We start from the raw sequence: 22,806 nt of genomic DNA on the forward strand, positions 1-22,806 counted from the left end.
GCAGACGAGACTCGCACACCTCTGACCAGTGGCTTTGGTTGCCTCATACTTTCTAATCCCTCCTGACAGTGAACTAAATAGCTTTGGCCCTGTAGCCAACAAGGCTCTGTCAAAAGCTGGCAGCTTGGTAGTTCCTCAGAAAGGTAGATGAGGGGCCAAGTTAAAGGTATGACCAGCTTCTTCTAAAAATGACTCACAAAGTAAAAGGTGTTTATTTTTGTCTTTTTACTGAAGAAAACATTTCCGGCAGCAAGTCACAGAACCTAAAAACAGAATGCATGAAAAAATATTCCAGTGCCCACACCATCCCCAGAAGCAGGATGCCTGGTGGGACTTTCACCTCCCTTTACTGCCAGAGCTGATGACCGCTGACAGGATCCCTCTGGATGGGAGAAGTCTAACTTCCTGTCAGAGACCATCTGTACCTGCTGCATGAGATGGAAACTTGCTTAGCTCCCTGCCTCATTTGTAGAGATGGATGCAAATGGGTATATGTTGAGTACCCCTGGACCTCCTGACCTGTTGTGCTGACTTGGGGATGTTTAATATAAAGGGAACTTGCAAGTTCAAGGAAACATCTAGATGGTGGTAACTCCACAACCACAGTGAACATAAAAACGGCCACCTGCTAAGCTGTACTTGGCCATCAGATGTACGGCCGACCTGTTATATCACCTCCACTGTTTTAGATAGCCACTGAACTGCCCTGTTCCTGTAGCTCTAGCATGTGGTGTGGAGTGACGTGGCTCTCCACGCTGCCTTAAACTGCTGTACTAGGCTGCATCTCACTTGACCCCAAGCTACTCCTGCAGTTGGCTTACCACACCCACAGCTTTCAGACCCTTACACTACTCAACCTTTTTTCCTGTTCACTGTGATAGTACTGAAAAAAACCCACAGTAACAAGAGAGAACCCCAGTACTGACTTCAGCCTGAAGGTGAAGCCTAGAGCAAGGGACAGAAGGAAGCTAACAGTCGGAACAACTTCCTTTTGTGTCCACCAAGCACTGGACCCTTCCTCTGTGGCTCTGCTTGGATGCATTTGGGACATTTGCCTGTGAGCACTTGTCTTGGGACTGGGAGCAGAATCTACAGTCTCCAAGGCACTGGGACCAAAGGTTCTGTGGGTGGACTACCATGGTACAAGAGAGGTAGCAGGGGTCTGTTTTCTTGTACTAAGTCCACATAAGTGGCTTGGGCCTTCTGAACACATCTGGGGCAAAGAAGGTGCATACTCTTCCTCCTCCCACCTCCCCCATCCAGGACAGCTCAGTTTACACAGCATCATGTGTTTTGAAGAGCTGCTACTTTTTACCCCAGGATACATCTAGGTTGATTGGAGCCTGGGGGAGATGGCAGGGCTACTCAGGCTCAGACACAGCGAGTGTGTGGCTCAGCCATATTGAGAACCGAGACAATCCCACCCCTTCCTGGGAGATTAAAACTCAGTCATCTTCTTGTGTGTGTCTGCTTTCTTCTGCTCCCGCTGCAGGCTGGCTTCCTGGGCCCGCAGCTGCCCCAGCTGTCTGTGAGCGTTAGCCAGTTTCTCCTCCAGCTGAGCAGTGGTGACACTGTGCCTGAAAGCAGAAGGCAGGCAAAATATAAGGCTATCCTACACATCAAGAACAAAGCTTTGTCATTAACCCAGCTGTGTTCTGCAGCTGGGCAAGCCAGTTTCTGCAGCGAAGTGGCTGCAAGCCATCTGCTGGGGGCCATGAAGCACCTGATCCCCAGCAGAACATGCGTCAGAGCAGAGAGGTGCCTTGCCATGGGGCTGGTCATGGAAATGCTGTAGCAGAATAAATAACTGGAAAGGAAGTGATGCTCTTCAGCCTTTCTACTATGTGTTCCCTTCCTTCCCCAGTCTGGATTGTAGACAATGGGAAGCACCCTCAGACATGTGCTACTCTGAGTCATGGTTGAGAGCTCTATCATCACACTCTGCATTAGGTCCCCTCTGGGCAATTAAGAAAGAAAAGGGATGGACCCTACTGCACTGGCTCATGCACCTCACCCAGCAACCCTGGATGAGGTTCCTTTCAACACTTGTTCTTCAATGGAACCCAGCTCCTCACACTCCCATCCACATTGCCACGTGTATGATCCCCCCCAGCCTAAGCAACAGGAACCCCCAAATCAGTCTGGAACCCGAGAGAGGGATTTTTCGTACCGCCCAATGTTGCGTGCCAGGGCCTCTTGGATTCCCTTGATACTCTTCTGCGTTTGCTCTATTTTCTCCATGGTCTGAAACAAGCGGACGCTCAAAGCTTTCTTGGTGCTCTTACTGGCGTGGTAGATCTCCTTGCTGTTCCTCTCCGGCAGTCCCATCCCTCCTTCCTTCTGCTTCCTGGAGTCTTCCCCCTGCAGCTTCTCATTCAGAAAGTCAAAGACATTGCGGGGCGGCTTGCGGCTCCCTGAGCTAGCTGCTGCCCTGTGGTTTCCCTTCACTTGGCGTTTTCTTGACTTGCTTGGTTGCAGCTTTCCCTCCTTCTGCAGGATCTCAGCGCACTGGTCCAGGGACTTCCCTTTTGGCAGCACCACAGCTTGGACAGGCTCCACGCGGCCCTCAGAGTTCTTTCCTAGACCTGAGAGGGCAGGAAGACACAGTTGGGAAGCCAAACACTAACAACAAAGTCCTCTGCATCCCAATGAGCTTCCCCAACCACCTTGTGTTAAAAATCCCAATTCACAGCCAAGCCTAAAACAACTAGTCCCTGGGTGCAGAGCTGCTGGCATTAAAAGTCAACATGGAGATGAAGAGAGGAGCACACAGCCGGCCACCAATATAGCATGGTTTTGGGCCTATCCTTACCTTTCCCAAATTCATAACCCATTTGAGCAAGCAGCTTGGAGCCGATACCGCGAGTATGGGCCTCCCACCCAGCAAAGGATGAGCTGCAAGCCGGAGTCCAGTCCCTGTTCTCCAAGGACGATGAATCTATCACTGTAGCACAAAACAGAGATGGATCAGCGAGACACAAAGACAGAGGCCCTAAGTTGGGAGGGGAGAGAGAGAGAGGACTGGGAGACTAGAGCTCAAATCCCAGCTCTGTAGGACTTCTTGTAGGGCCCCAGGGACATCCCTGAGATTCTCAGTCTCAAGTTTCCCCCATTCCCAATGAGGAGCTAATATCAATAAGCATCCTTTAGGAGGCTGTGGCAACACTGTGCCTGAAAGGAAAAGGCAGACAAAGTAAAAGGCTATTCTACATGCCAAGAACAATGGCTGAATCAGAAGGGCCCAGGATATGATTTTTAATTTCATTTAATTTTTAGTTTATTAAATTAACAAGGTGTCTCAGTCAAACAGGGAAACCATGATCTGAACTATGGGGATCCTAACCTCCAGCCCATTCCATGCCTGCTTACTCTCCAATTTCATCCTAGGGTAGGATGTTTTCATCAGCCTTTCCTTGGAAGCTATGGGTCCAGTTTAGCTTAGTTTAGTTTGTTTACATGAAGCATCAAAGAATTTTACTGGTGAGAGTGATATAACTCATGCTTAATTCCCCCCTAGCATCTTTTTCAGTAACAAGGAGAGAGAGAGAGAGATTATCTGTCCCCTTTCTCCAGAAGTGAAAACCTCCTGTCAATGTTCTACTAAGGCAGGGCAAGAGCTCAAGAGATCTGGAATTACAGGGCAGGTCTTGATTGTGGGCCTTTCTAACACTCTCTCGCTCCCTAATTTTAGCATAACTAGAATCACCTTTAGCATAGCCAGAATCATCTACATTATCCTCCTCAGACTCTTCAGAAGAACTCTCATCACTTCGCAGTGGAGGAATGATGCCATCTCCTTCCACAACAGCTTCTTTCAGCAGGAGTGAATCGAACTTCACAGTGTAATAACCACTGTCAATGTCTGAGGAAGGAAAAACGATGTACTGTGCAAGTCTCCAAGGAGAGTAACACAAAGGACAACATCTAACCCTTATGCTGCTAACTGCATTTGGTTTCAGCCGAGTGGCACCAGGAAAGAGGTAGGCCCAGTGAACACTGATCAAAAGTTCTTCTCCTCACTATCTGCTTTTGCTATGCTGGGTTTCTAGTTAAAAAAGGAAATAACACCACTCACATCTATAGCCAGCTAAACCCAGATAGACTCAGCTGTTTATTCTTAGAATGAAGAATGGGTATGGGGCATTGCAGAAATGCTGTAAGTCAGGCAAAGTTAAAGGCATCCTCCAGTCCTCTGCTGCTGCTTCAAGATGGAAGAGAGTGAAGAACAGGCTCCACATAGAAGCACTTCAGTCTAACATTCCCCTTAGCGAGCAGAGAGCAGGCCAAATTCTCTTGGCTGTGTTTAATTTGGTACTCACTTAAAACAAGAGCAAGTTGTTCCAAGTGTCTAACTTCTGTATTTGACCAGGTGCTTAGAATATTTGAACAATGCTGAATAGGGGGTAAGGGACACAAGGACAATTTACTGACCATCTAACTGATTCTTTCCTTCTTTTACACACACTTTCATTTCTATGCCTTTTTTTTTTGCCTACTGTTCCCCTTTTCTCCAGGTCTTCCCTACTTTCCATCTTTTGCTCCTTCACCTTTTTTACTTTAAAGCCCCACCACCATTACGGGCTCACAAGGCACTTTACAAATATTAGTGAATTAAGCAACACAACATCTCTTGCATCCCAAGTTTGTGGCACAGATGGGAGACGAATTTATTCATCTCAAAACTCCCAGGTCTGCACCCAGACCCAGAAACCCTCCTTAGTTCTGTTTGATCTTGAAGAGTTTAATCCTTCTATTTTAACTATAGGACCTCAGTTCACCTTCCAGCCCAGCTAAAATATATTAAAACAAGACTCACCAGTGATTTTCGCAGAATACCATATTCCATCGTTATGTTTAGCCAAACAGGCAGAACCCACCTCCATAGAACTGAGGTCAGGTTCTTCAAATGGACGAAGTTCTTCCACCAATACCACTTGCCCATGGGAAAACCTGCAAGAAAGAGAAGTGATGAGATCTGCCTTCATCTGAAAATGAGCCTAGATAAAATTTCTTCCTTCAAAGGGACATGGGCAAGCTGATCAAGTGTCAGCATTGCTGAATCCACACCAGTAATTATGAAAGATGCATCCCCCCAAATGGTTTCAATATCATAAAATAAATGTAGTCCATTTCAGAAGTGGCTGCATCTCACTGGTCATCAACAATGATAACTGCAGCAACAGATGTGGCAAAACAGATCTTTCAAGACAAAATGCAGGAGCTACATACAAAATTATTGAGACTTCCCCCCACCCCGCAGTTTTGTCTTCCTCATTAGCAAGAATTTATTTAGCTGTCCATTATATTAGAATTAACCCCTTCCTTGCAGTTTTCACTTAAAGGATTTTCCATTTTCTCCTTGGGTTAGAAGAAGGAATTCTCTCATTGTTTGACATAGGATAGTAAAAGGATGATACTGTCAGACACATAAAAAACTTTAGCAAAGTTGTGGCAGATTTCAAAAGCCAAATAAGATAAAGTGTTTAAATCAGAGATTACCGCCTTAGCTGACAGTGCCTTTAATTACCATCTAGCAACACAAAGAAAATCAGCTTCTTTACCGACAATTCTCTTTAAATCTGCATTTGCCATCCAAGAAGAATGGACACGGCTTCAAGGACTTGTGAGTTGGATAGAGATACAGCACTCTGACTCCCGCGCTGCCATCTTCCAAATATTCCGTCCCCACAATCATAGCATTGTGGTACTCCAGAGTGCCCCAGGAACTGTAATATGGGGCTTTAACCTTCATTCCACTCATTTCCTCCTCCTCCTCCTCTTCATCTCTCTCAAATTCTTCCTCTTCATCACTGTACTTTGATTCATTTTCCCAGTCAGCCTCTCCATCTTTCTTTGGAGAAACCTCATCCTCAGTACCTGAAGGCCTGTCCTTGCCACCAGCTTCAGCGATAGCTTCTTTAAAAGCAGCATATTCATCATCATAGGAAGAACTGCCCGGGTTAGCATCCTGCTTCAGGTGATCTGCTGGAGAGGCAGAGGGAGCAGCAGGGTCTAAAGTGGCTAATAGTTTGCTCTTTTTAACAGACACCAGGCTCGATTCAGTCAATTCTATCAGCTGTTTTAAATCCTCCTGCAACTGGATCAAGTCAGATTGTTGTGAGGGGTCCAACCCTGCCTCTAAAGCCAGCTCTACCTGCTTCAGCTGGGCATTATAGGTTTGAATCGCTGCTTCCAGACTGTCTTCATCCATCGCTGTCAAGTATAAAGCCGTCTTGCCGGGTCCTGTTTTCTGGGGGCGGGAATCAGCACACACTCAAGTAGCCTGCCAGAACGACGACAGCGAATCTCTGTCCAAATTAGCTGTCAGGCTCCTCGGCCATCGTGTGTTTTCTTCTCTTTGGCGCGACCAGACGAATCACGCTGCAGCGAATGGAGATTTGAAAGCAGCGTTACCACCAGGACTCACGGGAAAGGTCCCCACTGCAACCAATCATGGGGCTCACAGTGGAGACTGCCACGACCACACACGCATCTACTCCGCATCTCACACCTCTCACCTGACAGAGCCAGCCCGCGCAAACCTGTACGCAGGACAGCAAACGTGACGCCTTTTTGGTCGGCTCTGAGAATCCAACCGCGAGGAGACACGAGGAGAAGACATCAGCCTCACTCCCGCACCCTTCGACCCCAGGGCCCAGCTATTAGTCCCCCAGGCTTTGCTCCCATGCAGAGGGGTGCAGCTCCCACGCTGCGTCCCCCCTGCACCCCCGTTACTGCAGCAGGGTCGCATCCTGACCCGCTCCGTGTCCAGAAGGGCGCCTATCCCAGCCTACCAGGGGGCTGAGCACTCCGACCCTCCTGCTGGGGGGGGCACAAAGAAGCCTTTTTTTTTTTTTTTTCTGTTTTTTTGCACCGGTCCTGGAAGCACTGCAATACCAGGTCAATGCATGGAGTGGATGGAGCACGCTCCGGTTCCACCACCCAATACCAAAAAGAATCTGCTCAATATAGACCCCCGATGGAGGACATATCAGAGCCACCCGGCCCCCAGCATCCCCGCAAATGGGGCGGGGGTGGGAGAGCCAGCACTTAGCATCTGCCTCCCACAACATCCCTACCCCACTGGGGCTGGTAACCATGGAGATCACTAACCAATTGGAGATCGTTGACCAATGGGACTGGGGGAGGCTGGTAACCATGGAGATGGTGACTCCCTCCCAAGAAATGACCCCCCGGCACAGGCCTCACTCACTCCCCGCCGCCATGACACTCCCGCAGGACTTCCTCCCCTGCTCACCGCAGGCCACACGTCACTTCCACCCGCCATCTTGGCGGGGGAGGGAAGTCCTCTAGCCTCTCTTCCAATGGCGCCTGAGGTGAGGTGGGTGGGTAGGGGAAAAGCGCTGCGCGCGCGGGGCACGCCGGGAGTTGGAGTCCGTTTGCCTCCCCGCTCCCGCTGGGTCCGTCGGGGTTCTTGCGCGGGTGGACTACAGTTCCCATCGCGCTCCGCGGGGAGGCTGCGGCTTTTCCTCCGGGGCTTCGCTGAGGTGAGGTGAGATGGGTGGGCCTGCTTGGAGGGGTGTCGGGGCCTTCTCCCCCTTCAGCGCATTCGGTGTCCCGGCTTCCAAGGGTCCAGCGAGGGCTAGCCGGCTTCTCTGCTCGGACGCCGGGAGTCTCGTAGCTGCGGGCGCCGCTTCTCGCTGGTGGCAGGTGCTTGGGCAAGGGGCAGGGGGGGATATGAGGAGAAACTGCCCCACGAGGAGGGTGGGCAGCCCCGGGCCGAGCGACCCAAAGGGGCGGGGGACTCCGCGCCGGGTTTAGGCCTCAGTTCCGCAGCCTACCTCGAAATAAGGAAAAAAAAACCACACACAAAATGGACTTTTTCACTCCATTATGATAAAACTATGCCCACCTAGGGCTCCGCAATTATGATTCATATGGAGTGTGCGTATTTGTACAGAAATAACGATTATTTGTCTTATAAAGTCACGAAGATGCATTTTTAGGGGTTGTTTTTCTCAGCATAACCTGGCACTGGGCGGACAATGGGGTTAAGACCCGGGTAGACAAAGCCGTGCCTGGGATGATGTAGTTGGGACTGGTCCTGCTTGGAGCAGGGGGTGGACTAGAAGCCCTCGTTGTCCACGACTTGCAGTCAGGCTCTGGCGGATCTGATGCTGGGCCCCTGCGTGTGAGCCGCCTGCTGCTCCTTGATCTGCACAGCGAGACGGACCCCGCTGCGATTACTGGCGTTGGCATGGCAACGGGCAGCCCAGGATGTGGAGGGATTTACGTATGCGTGGGACTGCTCCGTTGCTGTTCAGGCAGTCAAATGTGTGGCAGGATTTTCAAACAATTCAGCACGGTGCAGGTGAAAATCCGTCCACTTCAGGTGTGTGGGCGAGAGCTGGTCGGCCCTTGGTCATAGGTGCTGAATTCATGAGAAGCAAGACTGCTTGAGCTCACATTGCTCAGTCTTGCTCCATCCCCTACTCCAAGCAGGACTGTCCTTGTCTACATCATCCCAGCCAACGCTTTGTCTTGCTTGGCCTTAAACTCAGTCTTGCTCCCTTTGCTAAGAACAGGAATGAAAACCTGTATTGCTAACAAACAGTAGATAAAACCGTACAGCAGGATTTTACTTGTTTTTTTTATTGCAGGAGCAGGATGTATACGCTGTTGTCTGGACTTTATAAATACATATTCCAGAGGGATGAATACTGCATCTTGATCCTGGGGTTGGACAATGCCGGTAAAACGGTATGTGCTTTTTATTTCTCTCTCTGTCTAGTTGGCATGTGCAGTTCTACCTTTTCCTTCCCTGCAAAGATGGAGTACAGGCAAGTTTCCTCCTTGGTTTTACTTCAGTGATGTAACCTCAAGGATGGGGGTTTTTTTCCCCCCCACCTAATTTTAGTGCAGTAAGCCTTCAGACAGATTTATGCACAGGCTTTGATAAGCGCACAATCACCTGTGAACGCCTCTGGGGTTCTGTGGTGTGACAGGGAAAATAAAGCAAGAATTATACAAGCAGTCCTCGACTTACAGCATTTCAAGTTGCAACGAACGGCACTTAGGACGTTTATAAATTGACACCCTGTTTCAACTTTCTGACATGGGTTTCGACTTTACAGCACTTGATCTGATGCCAAGCCACGTCAGTCAACAAATTTGCTGTGTTGCCCACCCCCCTGCATAACATCTGTTCAAACCTCCTTGGACACTTTCTTTAAGAAAGCAGACAAGACTCCGTAAAAACCTGCAGCCAGGACTTCTCAGAAGACTCCAGCCAACAACCCTTCAAAACATCCAGCAAAGACTCCTCAAAGTAGTCCTTCCAAATCAATAGGATTGCTATTTACAATATAAATACATTAATGTAGCTATATTACTCATCTATAATTGATCAAGTACAAAATTTTGGGGTATTTTTGGTGAAAATAGGGTGTTGGGCCTTGGTTCAGGAACCAATCCCCCATTTACAACATTGTTTCCTATGGGAAAATTGGTTCTGAGTTGCAATGTTTTGACTTAAGATGTGGTTTTTAGGAACTAATTGTGTCGTAAATCTGAGGACTGCCTGTATTCTAAGGTTTCATGGAGAATCCTGATCGTTTTTAGTAGGGGGAAAGCAGGTTCGGATAGAATCATCTGTACAATAAAGTATATGACAGTAACTAGTTTTTCTTTATAATTTCAGACCTTCCTTGAGCAAACTAAAATCCGATTTAACAGGAACTATAAGGGGATGAGCTTATCCAAAATTACGACTACTGTAGGCTTAAACAGTAAGTGAATTGGTTTGGAGACTCTTTTTTCTCTCTCCTTCAAAGTTGCATGAAATTGATCTTTTCTTGAAGTACTTAGGAGAAGGTTACACAGTGAAAATAGTGCATGTTAACAGAAATCCTTCCATCACCTCCCAGTTCTTCATGCATTCTTTTAAGAGCAGATGGCGAAAACTTGCTGAATCTGAAGGAACAAATGTCGTGTTTTACCATACCTAAGCCAATTCAGTCCTGCAACTCCATTGAAATTAGTAGACCTGATTCTGATCTCGTTTAAACTGGCGTAGCTCCACTGACCTTTTATTTACTTATAGAAAGGTGAAATTATACTTATGTTAGTTGTGGCTGTCACGTTGAGAAATACCGCTGAAATAGAGTGTCATTTTTTTTTCTAGATGAACTTTTCATCTGTCCTTTCTTTTTGTGTGTATACGTTAAGTTGCTTTAGAGGATAATCAAAGTATTCATTGGATATTTTTGTTGCTTTCCCTCCTCTAGTTGGCACTATTGATGTGGGCAAAGTCCGGCTAATGTTCTGGGATCTTGGAGGGCAGGACGAGTTGCAGTCTCTCTGGGACAAGGTAGAGGAAGTAACTTTTTTCTATTCTAGGGTTTTGTGTTTCTTTAGAGTTGCAGGGAAACAAGGTGACTACAGGGTTCTTGGTGAACCCTTATACATAGCGCTGACCCCTGTGCAATTAATCTGAGAGATCAATAGCATTACTTAAGCCTTTCACAGTGCTTTACACCCCTAATTGATCAAGTCTCTCAGCCCTCAGGGGAGAGCAGGTAACAGAATTAGCATGTTTTTATAACAAATGGAGGAAACAGCCACCTGAGCCAGTAGTACTGTTGGTTGTACTTTTATAACAGTAAATGTATCCCTGCCTACTCCACGCTGATATTTAACAAACAGCTTGATTAGCATGTCTTGTCCTAGACTTTAAAAGCCACTGCATCCTGGCTGTGACTGTTAAAGATTGTGTCAGAGAAGTCACTGCTTAGGTTTCTTTTCTGATACTTCCAAGGAATTCTGTGCATCTGTGTAGCCCAAGTGAAGTTCTGCAAATCAGACACCTAAGCAATTGAATGCCCCTGTCAGACTCTGGTTACAAGGGTCTTTGGCAATGGAATAATAAGGAGACTTACAGACTGAGATTGCTGCTGAATTCTAGTTGTCAGGAAGAGCTAATAAGTTATCTTACCTGTCTGGATAGAGCAGTGGTTCTCCACCCGCAGGCCACATGCGGCCCAATCAGCACACTGCTGCAGCTCATATGACATCTTGTTAAATGGATACACAGGAAGTAAGTTGTGTGGGAGCGGTCCATGTAACACATTGAGAGCTACAAGTGTGGCCCACTATGGCAGATAGTGAACCATTGGGATAGAGGAACAGTTACCAACTCTGTCCACAAAGATCTGTGAAACTGCTCACAACATGCCTGACACTAGTGGTTTGATCTCAGTCAGTCTTTTCCATGTGTATCAGAAACTTTACAAAATTCATGTAAAAATAGGAAGAGAAGTTGACTACTCTACTCTAAGCATTAGACACTGACCTCTGTACTGTGATTTCAGTATTATGCTGAATCCCATGGGGTCATCTATATTATCGATTCCACGGATGAGGAGAGACTGTCAGAATCTAAAAGAGCTTTTGGTGAGCATATTTTCTGGGTTTTGTGTTTCTGGTACTGATATTGGCTGTTTATGCTGTGGAATTTAACTGTTATTTCAGTCAAATTTGTTTCTGCAGCTCTGTTACCTGTATTACCATGCATCTGTACCTCAGCTTCAGGGTTGCCAGGGTCTACATGCCACGCTGGTCATGAGTCCTGGGCTGCACACTGTGCAGGCAGCATGCTGTAGGGGCCATGCCCTGTGTAGGTTCCCAGAACCTCTGCTGCTCAGATAGGGTTCTTCCTCCCTTCTCCATTGTGCAAGCAGCATGAGCCTCCTCTCCTGGTACCACCATTGCTGTTTGGACAACCCCACCCCCATCACTGCCCCATGAGCTCACCTCCTTGCCACTACCAAGTGGGCAGCACAAGCCCCCCTACCCCATGCTGCATGGGCAGCAAGCTTACAGGACCTTTTGACCCCATGCTGCATGGGCAGCAAGCTTACAGGACCTTTTGCCATGCCGCTGTCCTCCAAGGACCTGCTGCGTCAACAGAAATAATGGAGGGAGTGGTGGTTGAATGGGAACCCACAGGCTGGATGAAGCTCGTGGGCTGCCAGTTGGACAGTCCTGTCAATTCACCTTGTGTGCTGCATGTACTTGCTCAAGTATAAAGTTTGAAAAGTCTATGGGGTCAAGTGGGTAGGTGACCTAAAGACATGATATTGTCTCTAGTTGTAGTTGCCTGTAGTGGTCCTGCATCTCCTTTTGGGCTTTTGTTTCAATTCTGATTCAACATTTTGGTCCCTAATTGCATATGTAGCAGATTTCTTGTAACCAGCTATTGAGTTATCTAGTTGGTATAATAACGCTGAATAATCCACCACTCTGGATTTGACTAATCTTTGTTCTAATTTCCCATCACTATTATTTGCCATTGTTTGCATTCCTCTTGCAGCAGCAAAATAACCAGAGATTACCATACCTGCATAAAATGGTCAAAGGTGGAAGCTGATGAACACCTTGAATCTGGCAGGGTTTGAGCCAGTTAAATAGTGATGCATGGTGACATTTTGCTCCCTCTCAGATCAGCCATCGTAATTTAAGCATTTGGATGGTCCTGTGGGTGTGTGATCTAGACTTCTCTCATCTATTTTTATGCTTTACAGAGAAGATGATTACTAGTGAAGTTCTCGAAGGTGTTCCTATTCTAGTACTGGCTAACAAACAGGATGTAGAGGTAAGATCAGGAGTGTGTTTTTTCTAAATTAGATCAGAAACAAACAAATCTTGCCTACTGTTGTAGCTTTGAAAAGGTGGGTTGTAAATTCAAGCTAAATTTATTTTCATACTCTTGCTGGTTTCTGTTTAGCAGTGGGAGTCCTTTACTGCTGCTATAAGTAATTGCTACAGAGGCACAAATGAATCTACAGCAAATATTTCCATCTCTGTAGTGGCTCTTATGTCCTACAACAGAACTATGTGGCTTTGTTATTGTAACTTAATGCAATTTATTCTGGGTCTTTTATATTAATACACAGCTTTGTTTTTGCTGGCTGTATACATGTTTATGCTGTTCTTATACCATCACAATAAATCATATGACGAAGAAGTCCTACTCCCTTTTTACTGAACTAACCCTGCCCAGTGAAACAGTTTGTGTTCTACAGCTCTTCACAAACAAGCAGTGAATGGCAAACTACAGCTTACCTGTCTTGGGTTCATAATTTCAGTCCCCTCTAGGATATTTAGAATAATCGATGTAGCCATTCATTTAATATCGGATCAGGCTGGGGATATTGTTTGGGTGACCAATCTAGGGACCACAAATGAAGGTGCCTCTGATCTGTCTTGCTGAGGTGGACCATATCAAAGAAATGTGGAGGGGTGATTTCTGATCTCCCATTTCTTCCGTTATCCTTACCTTTTATGTGCAGTCAACCCAGAACTCTGGCAGTTGCATTTCTACTGTTTCTTCTCTAGAGGGAGCCAGATACTTTCACATTAGGCATCTCATTTCAACTCTGAGGTCATTGGTCTGTCAATTCAGATAACCTACTTTTCTAGCTATTGTCAGTGCGTGCTGTTTCAAAAAGGAGTGTCCCCACTTACCCACCATTTCCAGCCACAATCCATTTCTGTCTTTTTACTCTGGCATTTATCCACTGACAGCCACTCCACACACCAGTTCCAGGAACTGTTCCCATTTTCCCTGACATGCCACAGACACTAGCACTTCTGGCATCCAGGCAGGCTCAGTGTAAAGTGATTGAACAGGTGTTTCTACACAAGACCAGAAAAAAGGATTTAGAACAGGCTTCCAATCTACAAACTCAAAATGACTTACTGGATACCACAGAGGGGCTACAGCACTAACCCAGAGAGCTTAGTTCTTTGGGTCCATGGAATTTGCATAAGGACTTGACAAAGATCCTGACTGGAGCAGCTCCTGTATTTATAAAGTTACACAGCTTAACACAACTGAAGTGTCTTGATCAAATCTCTAAGAACTCAAAGATTCAGCCTTTTTAAGGTTTTCCACTATATCTCCTCCAGCAGACTATTGATCTGTTCAGTGCGACTCCTATATTGATTATGCTGTGACTGCAAACATACGAATATACAGACTGTAAAAAAAAATAAATAAAGGACATCTCAGGGATCCCTCCTGCTGGGACGGAACATAAAGATCTGAGATGATCAGGATTCTAAACTTACCAGGCTTTGTTTATTAAAAGCTGATGCAGGCTTTGGTAATGACTGTGTGTTTGAACATTTGAACAAAATGCTTGAGAAGTGGCAAACAGCTGATGTAGGTCTTGAGGTTATTGTGTTTCCAAACAAGTTAGTAAATGTTCCAAGTATAACTTGTCCAATTAAGATTGTTGTAAGGCCTGGAATACGTAAAGTATGCGAGGAAACTTGGCACAGCATCAAGAATTCTTCCGTTAGAAGCCGATTTGTGTTTGTGTTTATCTTGAGTAAAATGTGATAGCAGTACATCCTAAATCATTCCACTGGATGCTACTAAGAACAGCAGTGTTCAACATTTTCTAATGCTTGACATATTAGCACACAGGCTGCAAAATACAAATGGAAAGTGAAACACACCACAGAACAGCAAACAATGCTTTTACCATGCCTATTGAGGCTATCCTGATCAGAAGACTATTCAGAATTAAATTAGATATGGTGATGGAGCTATCTGTTTCTTCTGCAAAGTTATAACAGATTGGGGGTTTTTTGAGTGGGAATCTGTAATGGTTGGAGGGGTGAGATTTTATTTGACTATTGTTTATTCCACTGAAACCTGCAAAGTATGCATTTATACTTTATTTTAAGTATAACTTTATGTGCTTTAAGTGGAACGTAATAAAAAGCTAAAATGGCTGAATCACAAAATTGACAGTAATTAAATAGGGAACAAGTGTGGAGGGAATGTTTCATGCTAAACATGAGACATTTTGGAATACCACTAATAGATAGTGGAAAAACTGACAGCTTTCAAAGGGTAGCACGTGTCAAATAGACTGTTGCAGAAATTCAGGAAGATGTGGTCTCTGGGACCGCATTTTATTTAATTTTTCTAGGGTTAAGATAGTCCAAGACTTTTTTTTTTGGAAACTTCGGAAAGCCCTAAACTATCTTCCCTGAAAGGCCTTCAGTGTAAGGGTGGGAAATGTATGGGTGGGTAGCAGTGCGTTACTGGAGTTCAGGAGTCAACTAATAGCTGTCAGTGATGCAGATATCAGCAAATACTGCTTTTTGTTTCCTATGATAATCCAGGACAGTTTTAAAACCCTGTTATTTTAAGTACATCCTCGCCTTAAAATAGTCTTATACAGTGGGATGTGAATGGTGAGGCACACAGGACATTGTATTTTTACTGAATACGTAGTTTCCCAGGTTGTGTGACTTTTCTCTGAAACATCTAGTAGAGATGACCTTTCCAGACTGTGTGGGCTTTATTATTACAGTGGTCTGCTGTTATGTACCGGTTTCCGTCGTTTTGGTTTCCATAGTTTTGTTCTGAGTTGGTATGGTTTTTGTTAAGGAATTAAATACATTTATAACTGTTTTTTGTAACAGTGGGAGAAAATCCCTTCAACAATGTTGATGTTTTCTTCTAAATCCTGAAATTAGACACATGTGCCTGGTTGAGAAGCCTAGTCTTTTTGTAATCAATCTTTTCTATTGCCTTTTGAAGACCCCAATTCATGGCCTCTTTGGAGGCTGGGCTGGGGACAAGAATTGTTCTAGCTAAAGTGTATTGCCTCCAAATCAACGTGCTACTGGTATTGACCCATCCACTCTATCTGTGCATATGTGCACAGTTGCCTGTGGGTTTTTTCCCCCCGGCTCTGGAGATGACGTAATAATCCTTAAAACAAATTCCTCATCCAAACAAAGTGGCTTCATAGCGTAGCTGGTATATTTCACCAAAAGTAAAACACTTCCTGGTCTGATTTTGAAACTGAGATAATTGAACACTTCTATGGAATTTACAAAAGGCTTCTCAGAGGAAATGAGAAAGGGAAGTGACTAAAATAGAATTAAAGGGGATCCAGACTGTAACAATGACTACAGTATTTCATGCTACTGCTGTAACTCATGGGCAGAGCCCTCTCCAAGCTTATTACTCCTATTCTTCTGGAAAGTGAGTTAGTACTCACTCAGCATCCTTCTCAGAGGTGCGGGCAGTGCAGGGTGGAGGAGGCTGACCCTGGGCCTCCCTATCTCAGAACAGAAGGGTGTGTACTGGCTACGTTTGTGAGATAGGCAAGCATCTAAACACATGCTGCACTTGTCCCCTGGTACTGTAGTGTTTTTGAAACTGTGAGAACGGTGTAGTTGGTTGGTCTTCATTTCTAATCTAGCTTTCTCTGTCTCTGGTGAAACCACTAAAGCCATCAAGTTGAGGAGAAGTCCCTTGGTGTCATTTGAACAACAGTTTACTTTCTGGCTTATAGTCAATCTGTCATAAACTGGCCTGATGGTTCATCCATTGTACTTCTTGGGTAAGGGGACAAGTCTTATCTGTGTCTTAGTTGTTTGGTGTGACACTGGCATGTATGGTAGCTACAGAAGACCTGTTCTTTCCAAAGAAGTTGAATGAGAGAATTCTTTGCAATAGCAGGGCTGATATTGCATAGTACTGCCAAGCAGTAGCATAAATTGGGACATTGCAGGCAGGCTTCTCTAATGGAGGAGATGGGTGATACACAGTCTGGGTAAATTATATTACAAGTGCAACTTCCTTTGTTTATACACACAGGTCCACACCAATCCTGGGGCAGAGATGTAGGCAATCTCTTGTTTGACTAGTCTCAGCATACCACCAGCACCTGGGTTCCAAGCAGTAGTATTTTGGGGTGTGGAAGAGACTGTGGAAGTAACTGTGTCTTGCCTCTGTAATTGGAGTCCAAGGGGGAGAGGAGATGCTTTGGGTGCTCACCCTATTTTCTGTCCAGGACTCTTGTGCAACCAAAATCTCATTTTACAAGAATTGCTTCCAAGATTAAAAACCTCCCTGAATGCTGAGAATGAGAACTTGAAAACTCAGACTATAACATGACATCCATGCCTTGTCATGGCAACCATTTCCAATAGCATATTTTCCTGGCTTGTTGGGATGAATATTTGATATAGGTGAGATTGATAGGCCCTTGGTTTAAGTTTGTGGCTGTTGCCAAGTGCTATGATGATGTGGGATAGGAGTTGTGATGATGGCAATTTGTATTCAAATGCTAGAGACGTGGATAAGATTACAAAGAGAGAATGCAGGGGACAAGCAAGAGCTGGTATTCACTTAAGTACTGGTTCTCACCTGTCAGGAGAGATTCTGCATTCTGGGCAATTGAAATAGCAGGAGTACGCGTCTATGATCATGTGCAGAGAGGAGCCATATGGCTTCATTAGGTCTCTTCCACACCCCAAAATACTAATCCTGGTAGTAGAATTTCTTGTGTAATTTTTCTTTCCTGGAGCTCTAGGTGTAATGCAGAGCCTCCTAACACTGTCCTGTTGTTTCTTATCATTTTTAGAATTTGAGAGATTCTGAGAAGTTCTATCAGATGTTATCACCAAGGGAGTCAGTGGCTTGCTGTAATGTGAAAACTGGTGGCAGGTGATATTGTCCTTTCCCTTTCAGTGCTTCATTTGACTTGGCAGTAGCTCAGCACTGCCATTATTGCACTTAGAAAAACCGGTAATACCACAGTAAATGCATCAGTAACTGCTGGCAGGGATAGGCGGCACGGAAGTTGTCTTTCCACTGCTGGTGTAACTTGTCTTGTCCAGAATTTAAGTCAGCAGTCATCTAGCTCTTCCCTTCTTTATGGTACTAGAGAGGAGTGGAGTAGCTGAAAGGAAACCTCTAGACCTCTATATTAGCACTGCCATCATGTCTCTTCCACCTTCCAGATCCCCCAGCATGAGTCTGGACTCTCTCCAGGGCTGTGTCTAACTGCCACTGAAGTTGGTGTTTGATTTAGACTGCTAACTATTCTGTTTAGCCTGTGGATTGATATGTTGCATTTTCAAATGGCAGGCTTTGCTTTTGTTTAAAGCAGCAGAGTGTTACTTAAGATTGCATTATGTACATATTAAATAGGGTAGTGGGTTAGTACACTCAATCTTTTTGCTGTTGGAGTTTGGAAGTTCAGCTTAGGTTACAAGCAAACACAGTCAAGAAGTTGCATGGCTAGCAGCCTGCACTCAGGTGTGAGAGAGGATTGTAGAGGGCAGGATGACAACTCCAGATTCAGAAGCATTAGCTGAAGTGGCTAGAGTATCTCAAACTACTGCTAATAATTCCTCACTTGAATGAGCACTGGACAACAGTCCTCAGTTACCCTCTTGTAATCTTCATAGTACTTACCTGGATTACATTTGCAATATGCTGTTCTGCAATAGATAGCAACTGTCATGTCTCTGGCTTGCATCTGAGGGACCTAAATAAGGCCCACACTTGTAGAAAACACATTTCCTCTTTGCATGCATAAGCTGTACCTGTGAACATTACCTCTGGACTCTCCTGCAGTTAATTGTGAAATCAAAACCTCCCTCCTTAGGCAAAAAGTTGACCTGACTTGCTCACTCAGTAAAATGCTTGCCTAGAAAGTAGGTTTCAGCCTGTAATTAACTGCAGGTTCAAACTGTGCTTGCAGAGTGAGAAACTGGGCAGTGTCCAGATGAAAATTAAACACTTGTCTGGGACTGTTGAGAGAGCAGCAAGGTCAAAACAGACTAGTGAGTTTCTGGTTCCCAGTCCTGTGTTTAGTCCACATTTCTTGCACATTGTTCCTTTTTGCACATGTCCCTGCCCTAATTTAGGAATACAATATTGAAATGAGAGACCTATGCTTTACGTAGTCTCTTGGCTAACAATCATACTTACTTTAACTTGTTTTGGCTACACTTCCAGTCTGTTTAGATCATTCATTTCTAACGTACCATTACTGGTTTCTGGAGAACATGCAGAAATGGGCTCCAAGTTTCTAAAGCATGATGTAGACTAAAGTACAAAATAAGATCATACCTTTCTAATGGTAGGCAGGGTACTGCTATGAAAAGTCAGAAGGAAAAATTAACATCTACACTTTCCTGGTGCTGTGACACATTCCAAAGATTATGTCAGTGTCTGATTAATACCACTGCACATTGATGGTAAAAGTATTTAGAGAAGTCCTTAGGGCACAAGAGATTTATAGTAAATTCACGCAACCAGTGAGTAAGAGGGAGGGGCTAGAGTTCTTTAGTGTGACCTTGGTCATGACCTGCCAGACTAAGCTGTTTTGGATGGTTTGTTTGTTTATTTTTTAAATCTTGCTCATTGGGATGCATGGGCAGTTCATTTGCAGGTAAGAAGTTGGGGCATTTGCATTAGTGTCACCATGCCCCAGAGAGCATGGTGTGTTCCATATGTCTCCAGTCAAAGCAAAAACAAGCAGCTGGTTGCAGTGAAGCCCATTGCAATCTGTCAAGCTCTGTCAGACCTAGAGGAGAAGCAAATTCCAAAATGAAGAGCCCTCCAACAACAGCACTGTGCCATGCAGACTTAAAAACTTGGGGAGGCCACATCACCTGAGAGAAACCTAAGTGAAAACACCTGTGAGAAGCTTTCAAAAATGAGTGCAGCTGCTACATTCAGTGTTGTGCAAACAAAGGAAAACACAGCATGCCTGCCCTGGAGATCTGTCTGCTACAGCAATGGAGATTCTAGCAGGAACTGGAACTGGCTCAGGAACCTCCCAGAGACATTTTTTGGGAATAAACATGTTTGTGTGAATGGGAAAAGGCTGGTTTTTGCATGCAGGTGGGGTGGGATGGTATGGGAAGGGAGTCCCGGAAGTGTGCAGACCTGCAGTCCAGAATGTCATCTTGTCATGAAGCCACTGTGCAGTTTGACACGATGCATTTTGCATCATGAGTTCCATGCCTGCAAGAGCAGTGATGTTGCTGGAGGGCATGGGGATGTCTGGAACTAGCACAGTTGCTTAAACATTCTCACAGTCACTAAAGTTCACTTGAAAGGCAAAACTGCGCAGGAGGCTGTGCCAGGGATGTGTGGGGGCTGCAGGCTGGATGGGGGACTGCCATCTTGTGCTGCAGTAGGCAGATTCTTTGTTATGGTTTCTCTTGCAGACGTGTTTGTCGATCCCCGACATCAAGACTGCTTTTAGTGACTGCATTAACAAAATTGGAAAAAGGGACTGTTTGACACAGGCCTGCTCAGCTCTCACTGGGTAAGTCTAGGAGGGGCAAGAGGCTTGGGTGGCCTGGTGAAATGCTACAGCAAGGAGGCAACTTTCACTTGAATAAAAAAAGCATGCATAGGGCACTTGGAGGGGCATTATATGGCTCGCAGGAAAGAACCATCAAAAGAAAACATGCTTTCCTCTTGCTGCCATTCATAGTATCTGGTGAAGTAGGCTGTCTCTTATGAAACCTCATGTCTTTCTGAACCACTCAGTCTCTAAAGTGCCACCCTACCCTGCCTTGTGTCTTAGTGCCCTATCATTGTTCATCTGCACTGATGGAAACTGCAGGTGGAAATTCTAGTATGCAGGCTGCTAAGAGTGCCCTGCCCGCTGCAGTTTTGCACAGAACAATAAAATCTTGAGACTTGGGGTTGTGCAGCTAGTTTATTGTCTAGGGCAGTGGTTTTCAAACTTCCAAAAGTCACGGAACCCTGTCAGGGCTTCCATCTACTCAATGTCTAGCTTTTGCATGGAGCAGAAACAGCAGTATGAAACTAATTTTCTGATTCACTGACTTGTGCAAACACCCTGAGTTTCAGTCTGTTTGGAATTCTCCTGCCCCCACCCCTGAGTTTTCCTTTGGATCTAAGGTTTGAAATAATGAAAATGAAACGAGCAACTTTGAGGTTACTTTGTGATCATATCAGCTTATTAATTTTTTAAGTCACTTTGAACTGGACAAAAAGAACACCTGAAAGATTTGCGGCCCTGGAAATAGAGCTAGCTTTAAGTTTTTTGTAGCAATACCACAAACCAGCTGAACATCAAGTAGTTTGTTTGATGTTTTGTTGCAAGACTTTCATGTTGCCAGTATTGAGTCTGAGCTAGGACAGAGACTACACTGTGAAAGTACCTGGAAACTGAATAACAGAGTGTTTGAAATCTGGCACTTAACAGTTGGAACCCATTACTCAGATGCGTAGGAAAACAACGTAATCCAAAAGAAGGACTTCAGGGAGGAGAAAGAAACTAAAGTACCTGCAGCAGATGGTATGAACCATGACTGTGCCTTTCTCTTGTGTTTCCTTAGCAAAGGAGTGAATGAGGGAATCGAATGGATGGTGAAGTGTGTAGTGAGGAACATTCACCGACCCCCACGGCAGAAAGACATCACGTAAGGAGGTGTTGGTTAACCTAGGCACAGACAGCTTCTTTCCATGCAGTCTCTGTGCTCTCTAAAGAAGAAGGTTCACTGGACTCTTATTACACCTGATTCTGTCTTCAAATGTTTGTTTCAAACAAACTCTTTCTGTGTCTAAAAGAACTTCAGAGCGATGGATTCCAACTTGCAACATGCTTCTTGCATTGTGTATTAAGCTCTTGGCCCAAGAGCATGGCCTTCCTGAAGGCTGTGTAGTGACTCACTATGTCCAAGCTCCGTAGGTGCAAAGGATTTTGAGATTTCTACTTCATTGTTTTGGGCTGTGGGATTTGTGATTCTCATGCCCTTAATCTAACAGGCGCCGTATGCAAATTCATTTGGACTCTTATTCCAAACCTTAATTGTCTTGGAGTCAGAGGCAAGGGGTTTGCTTGAGGGGAGAGAGATGGCTATCCCTTGTAAAAAAGACAACATTTCACCACTATTACCCTAATGATCATTTTGGATGGTCTTACAGGCCCTATGTATGCTGCTGTTAATATAATGGACTGGGTTAACAGTAATTGTTCTGTTTCCAGTTTGGCCATGTTGATTTGTGACTTTATCTACAGTAACTGCAGAGATGTAAGCCAGCAGATACATAATGGTGTATAAGCTCACAATGGGCTATTTTGACTGGAAATGACCTTTACAAGTGTCACCTTTCATTGACTCTTGATAGCACTCCTATGCTGTCCATTTAATGGAGAGAATAATCAGCAACTGGAAGGAATCCATACCCTCTGTGTATGTTCCAGGATGAAAGCTATACCTGTAGACTGGGAAGGATCTATATACAATAAAGCTTTATACTCCTCTGCATGTCTCTGTTACTCAAGCCTTTATTTAAAAGGCTTCCTCAGTACAGGATTTTGGTCTGAGGAAATGTTTGAAAGGAACAAAATAGAGAAAGAGGCTCCTGTCCAAGCTGACAGTAAATCATTCCAAACCCTTAGGTTCCTTCTGGCCTGCTACGGAACTAATGATCTTTTGATGAATCTTAAGTCTTCCTTAAATTTCGTATTTTGAAGCAAAACAATTGATTAAATTTCAGACGTGCTAGCAGGAGTCATTGTTGGCCTGTTGTGGTTACACTAGTATGTCATAGCATCACTGACCTGTCATGTTACATTGCTCATATAAAGAAGTTACGAAACCTTGTGAGATCCCATAATTTGGGCAAGAGGGATAGGGGCATCATCAAGTAAACATTGAATGTGTTGCATCACTCTTTGACAAGTAACTTCTGAATAGGTTTCTTTATGCAATTTAATCCCTGCAATAGAGGATATAGCTAATCCACTCATGGTTGAAGCAGCTAGGAGTAATGTTGTAAATACGTGCATGTTGGAGAGTAAGATCTGCCTCATGTTGATGGTAGAGAAAAAACTGACAGGCTCACAAGACTGGATTGTAACCAGTGCATCTCAGCCTTCACAGGGTGGAGTCCAGCAATCTTGCTGCAAACTGTTTGACCCTGGATAAACAAATGTGCCATGTGTGCCAGTAGTCACATCATTTATGGCAGTG

The 22,806-nt window shown here is 44.9% G+C and overlaps 2 protein-coding genes across 6 annotated transcripts; one reads left to right on the top strand and one right to left on the bottom strand.

Annotated features, from left to right (window-relative positions):
* Nucleotides 1-178: 178 nt before the first annotated feature.
* Nucleotides 179-7,272, bottom strand: ZGPAT (zinc finger CCCH-type and G-patch domain containing). Its single transcript, XM_090020488.1, has 7 exons — nt 7,114-7,272; nt 5,562-6,381; nt 4,817-4,950; nt 3,707-3,862; nt 2,813-2,944; nt 2,171-2,585; nt 179-1,577 (listed from the first exon to the last, which is right to left on the bottom strand). Exons 2-7 carry the CDS (start codon nt 6,209-6,211, stop codon nt 1,439-1,441), a joined length of 1,626 nt encoding a protein of 541 aa, XP_089876614.1. The 5' UTR covers nt 6,212-6,381; nt 7,114-7,272; the 3' UTR covers nt 179-1,438.
* Nucleotides 7,273-7,463: 191 nt separating this feature from the next.
* On the top strand, nt 7,464-22,437 carry ARFRP1 (ARF related protein 1). 5 transcript variants are annotated; one of them, XM_090065259.1, is made up of 8 exons: nt 7,464-7,513; nt 8,622-8,721; nt 9,662-9,749; nt 10,248-10,330; nt 11,331-11,412; nt 12,543-12,613; nt 20,020-20,120; nt 21,166-22,437. In XM_090065259.1, the coding sequence occupies exons 2-8, from the start codon at nt 8,629-8,631 to the stop codon at nt 21,251-21,253; spliced, it is 606 nt and encodes a 201-aa protein (XP_089921385.1). In that variant the 5' UTR covers nt 7,464-7,513; nt 8,622-8,628; the 3' UTR covers nt 21,254-22,437. The 5 variants fall into 5 exon arrangements, with proteins under 5 accessions (XP_089921385.1, XP_089921386.1, XP_089921384.1 ...); XM_090065260.1 differs by having other exon boundaries at nt 7,487-7,508; XM_090065258.1 differs by lacking the exon at nt 7,464-7,513 and adding an exon at nt 7,520-7,671.
* Nucleotides 22,438-22,806: the final 369 nt, after the last annotated feature.

The sequence above is a fragment of the Crocodylus siamensis genome, chromosome 10, assembly GCF_052110815.1.
Source record: "Crocodylus siamensis isolate JL-2025a chromosome 10, ASM5211081v1, whole genome shotgun sequence".
In the NCBI taxonomy this organism is placed as follows: Eukaryota; Metazoa; Chordata; order Crocodylia; family Crocodylidae; genus Crocodylus; species Crocodylus siamensis.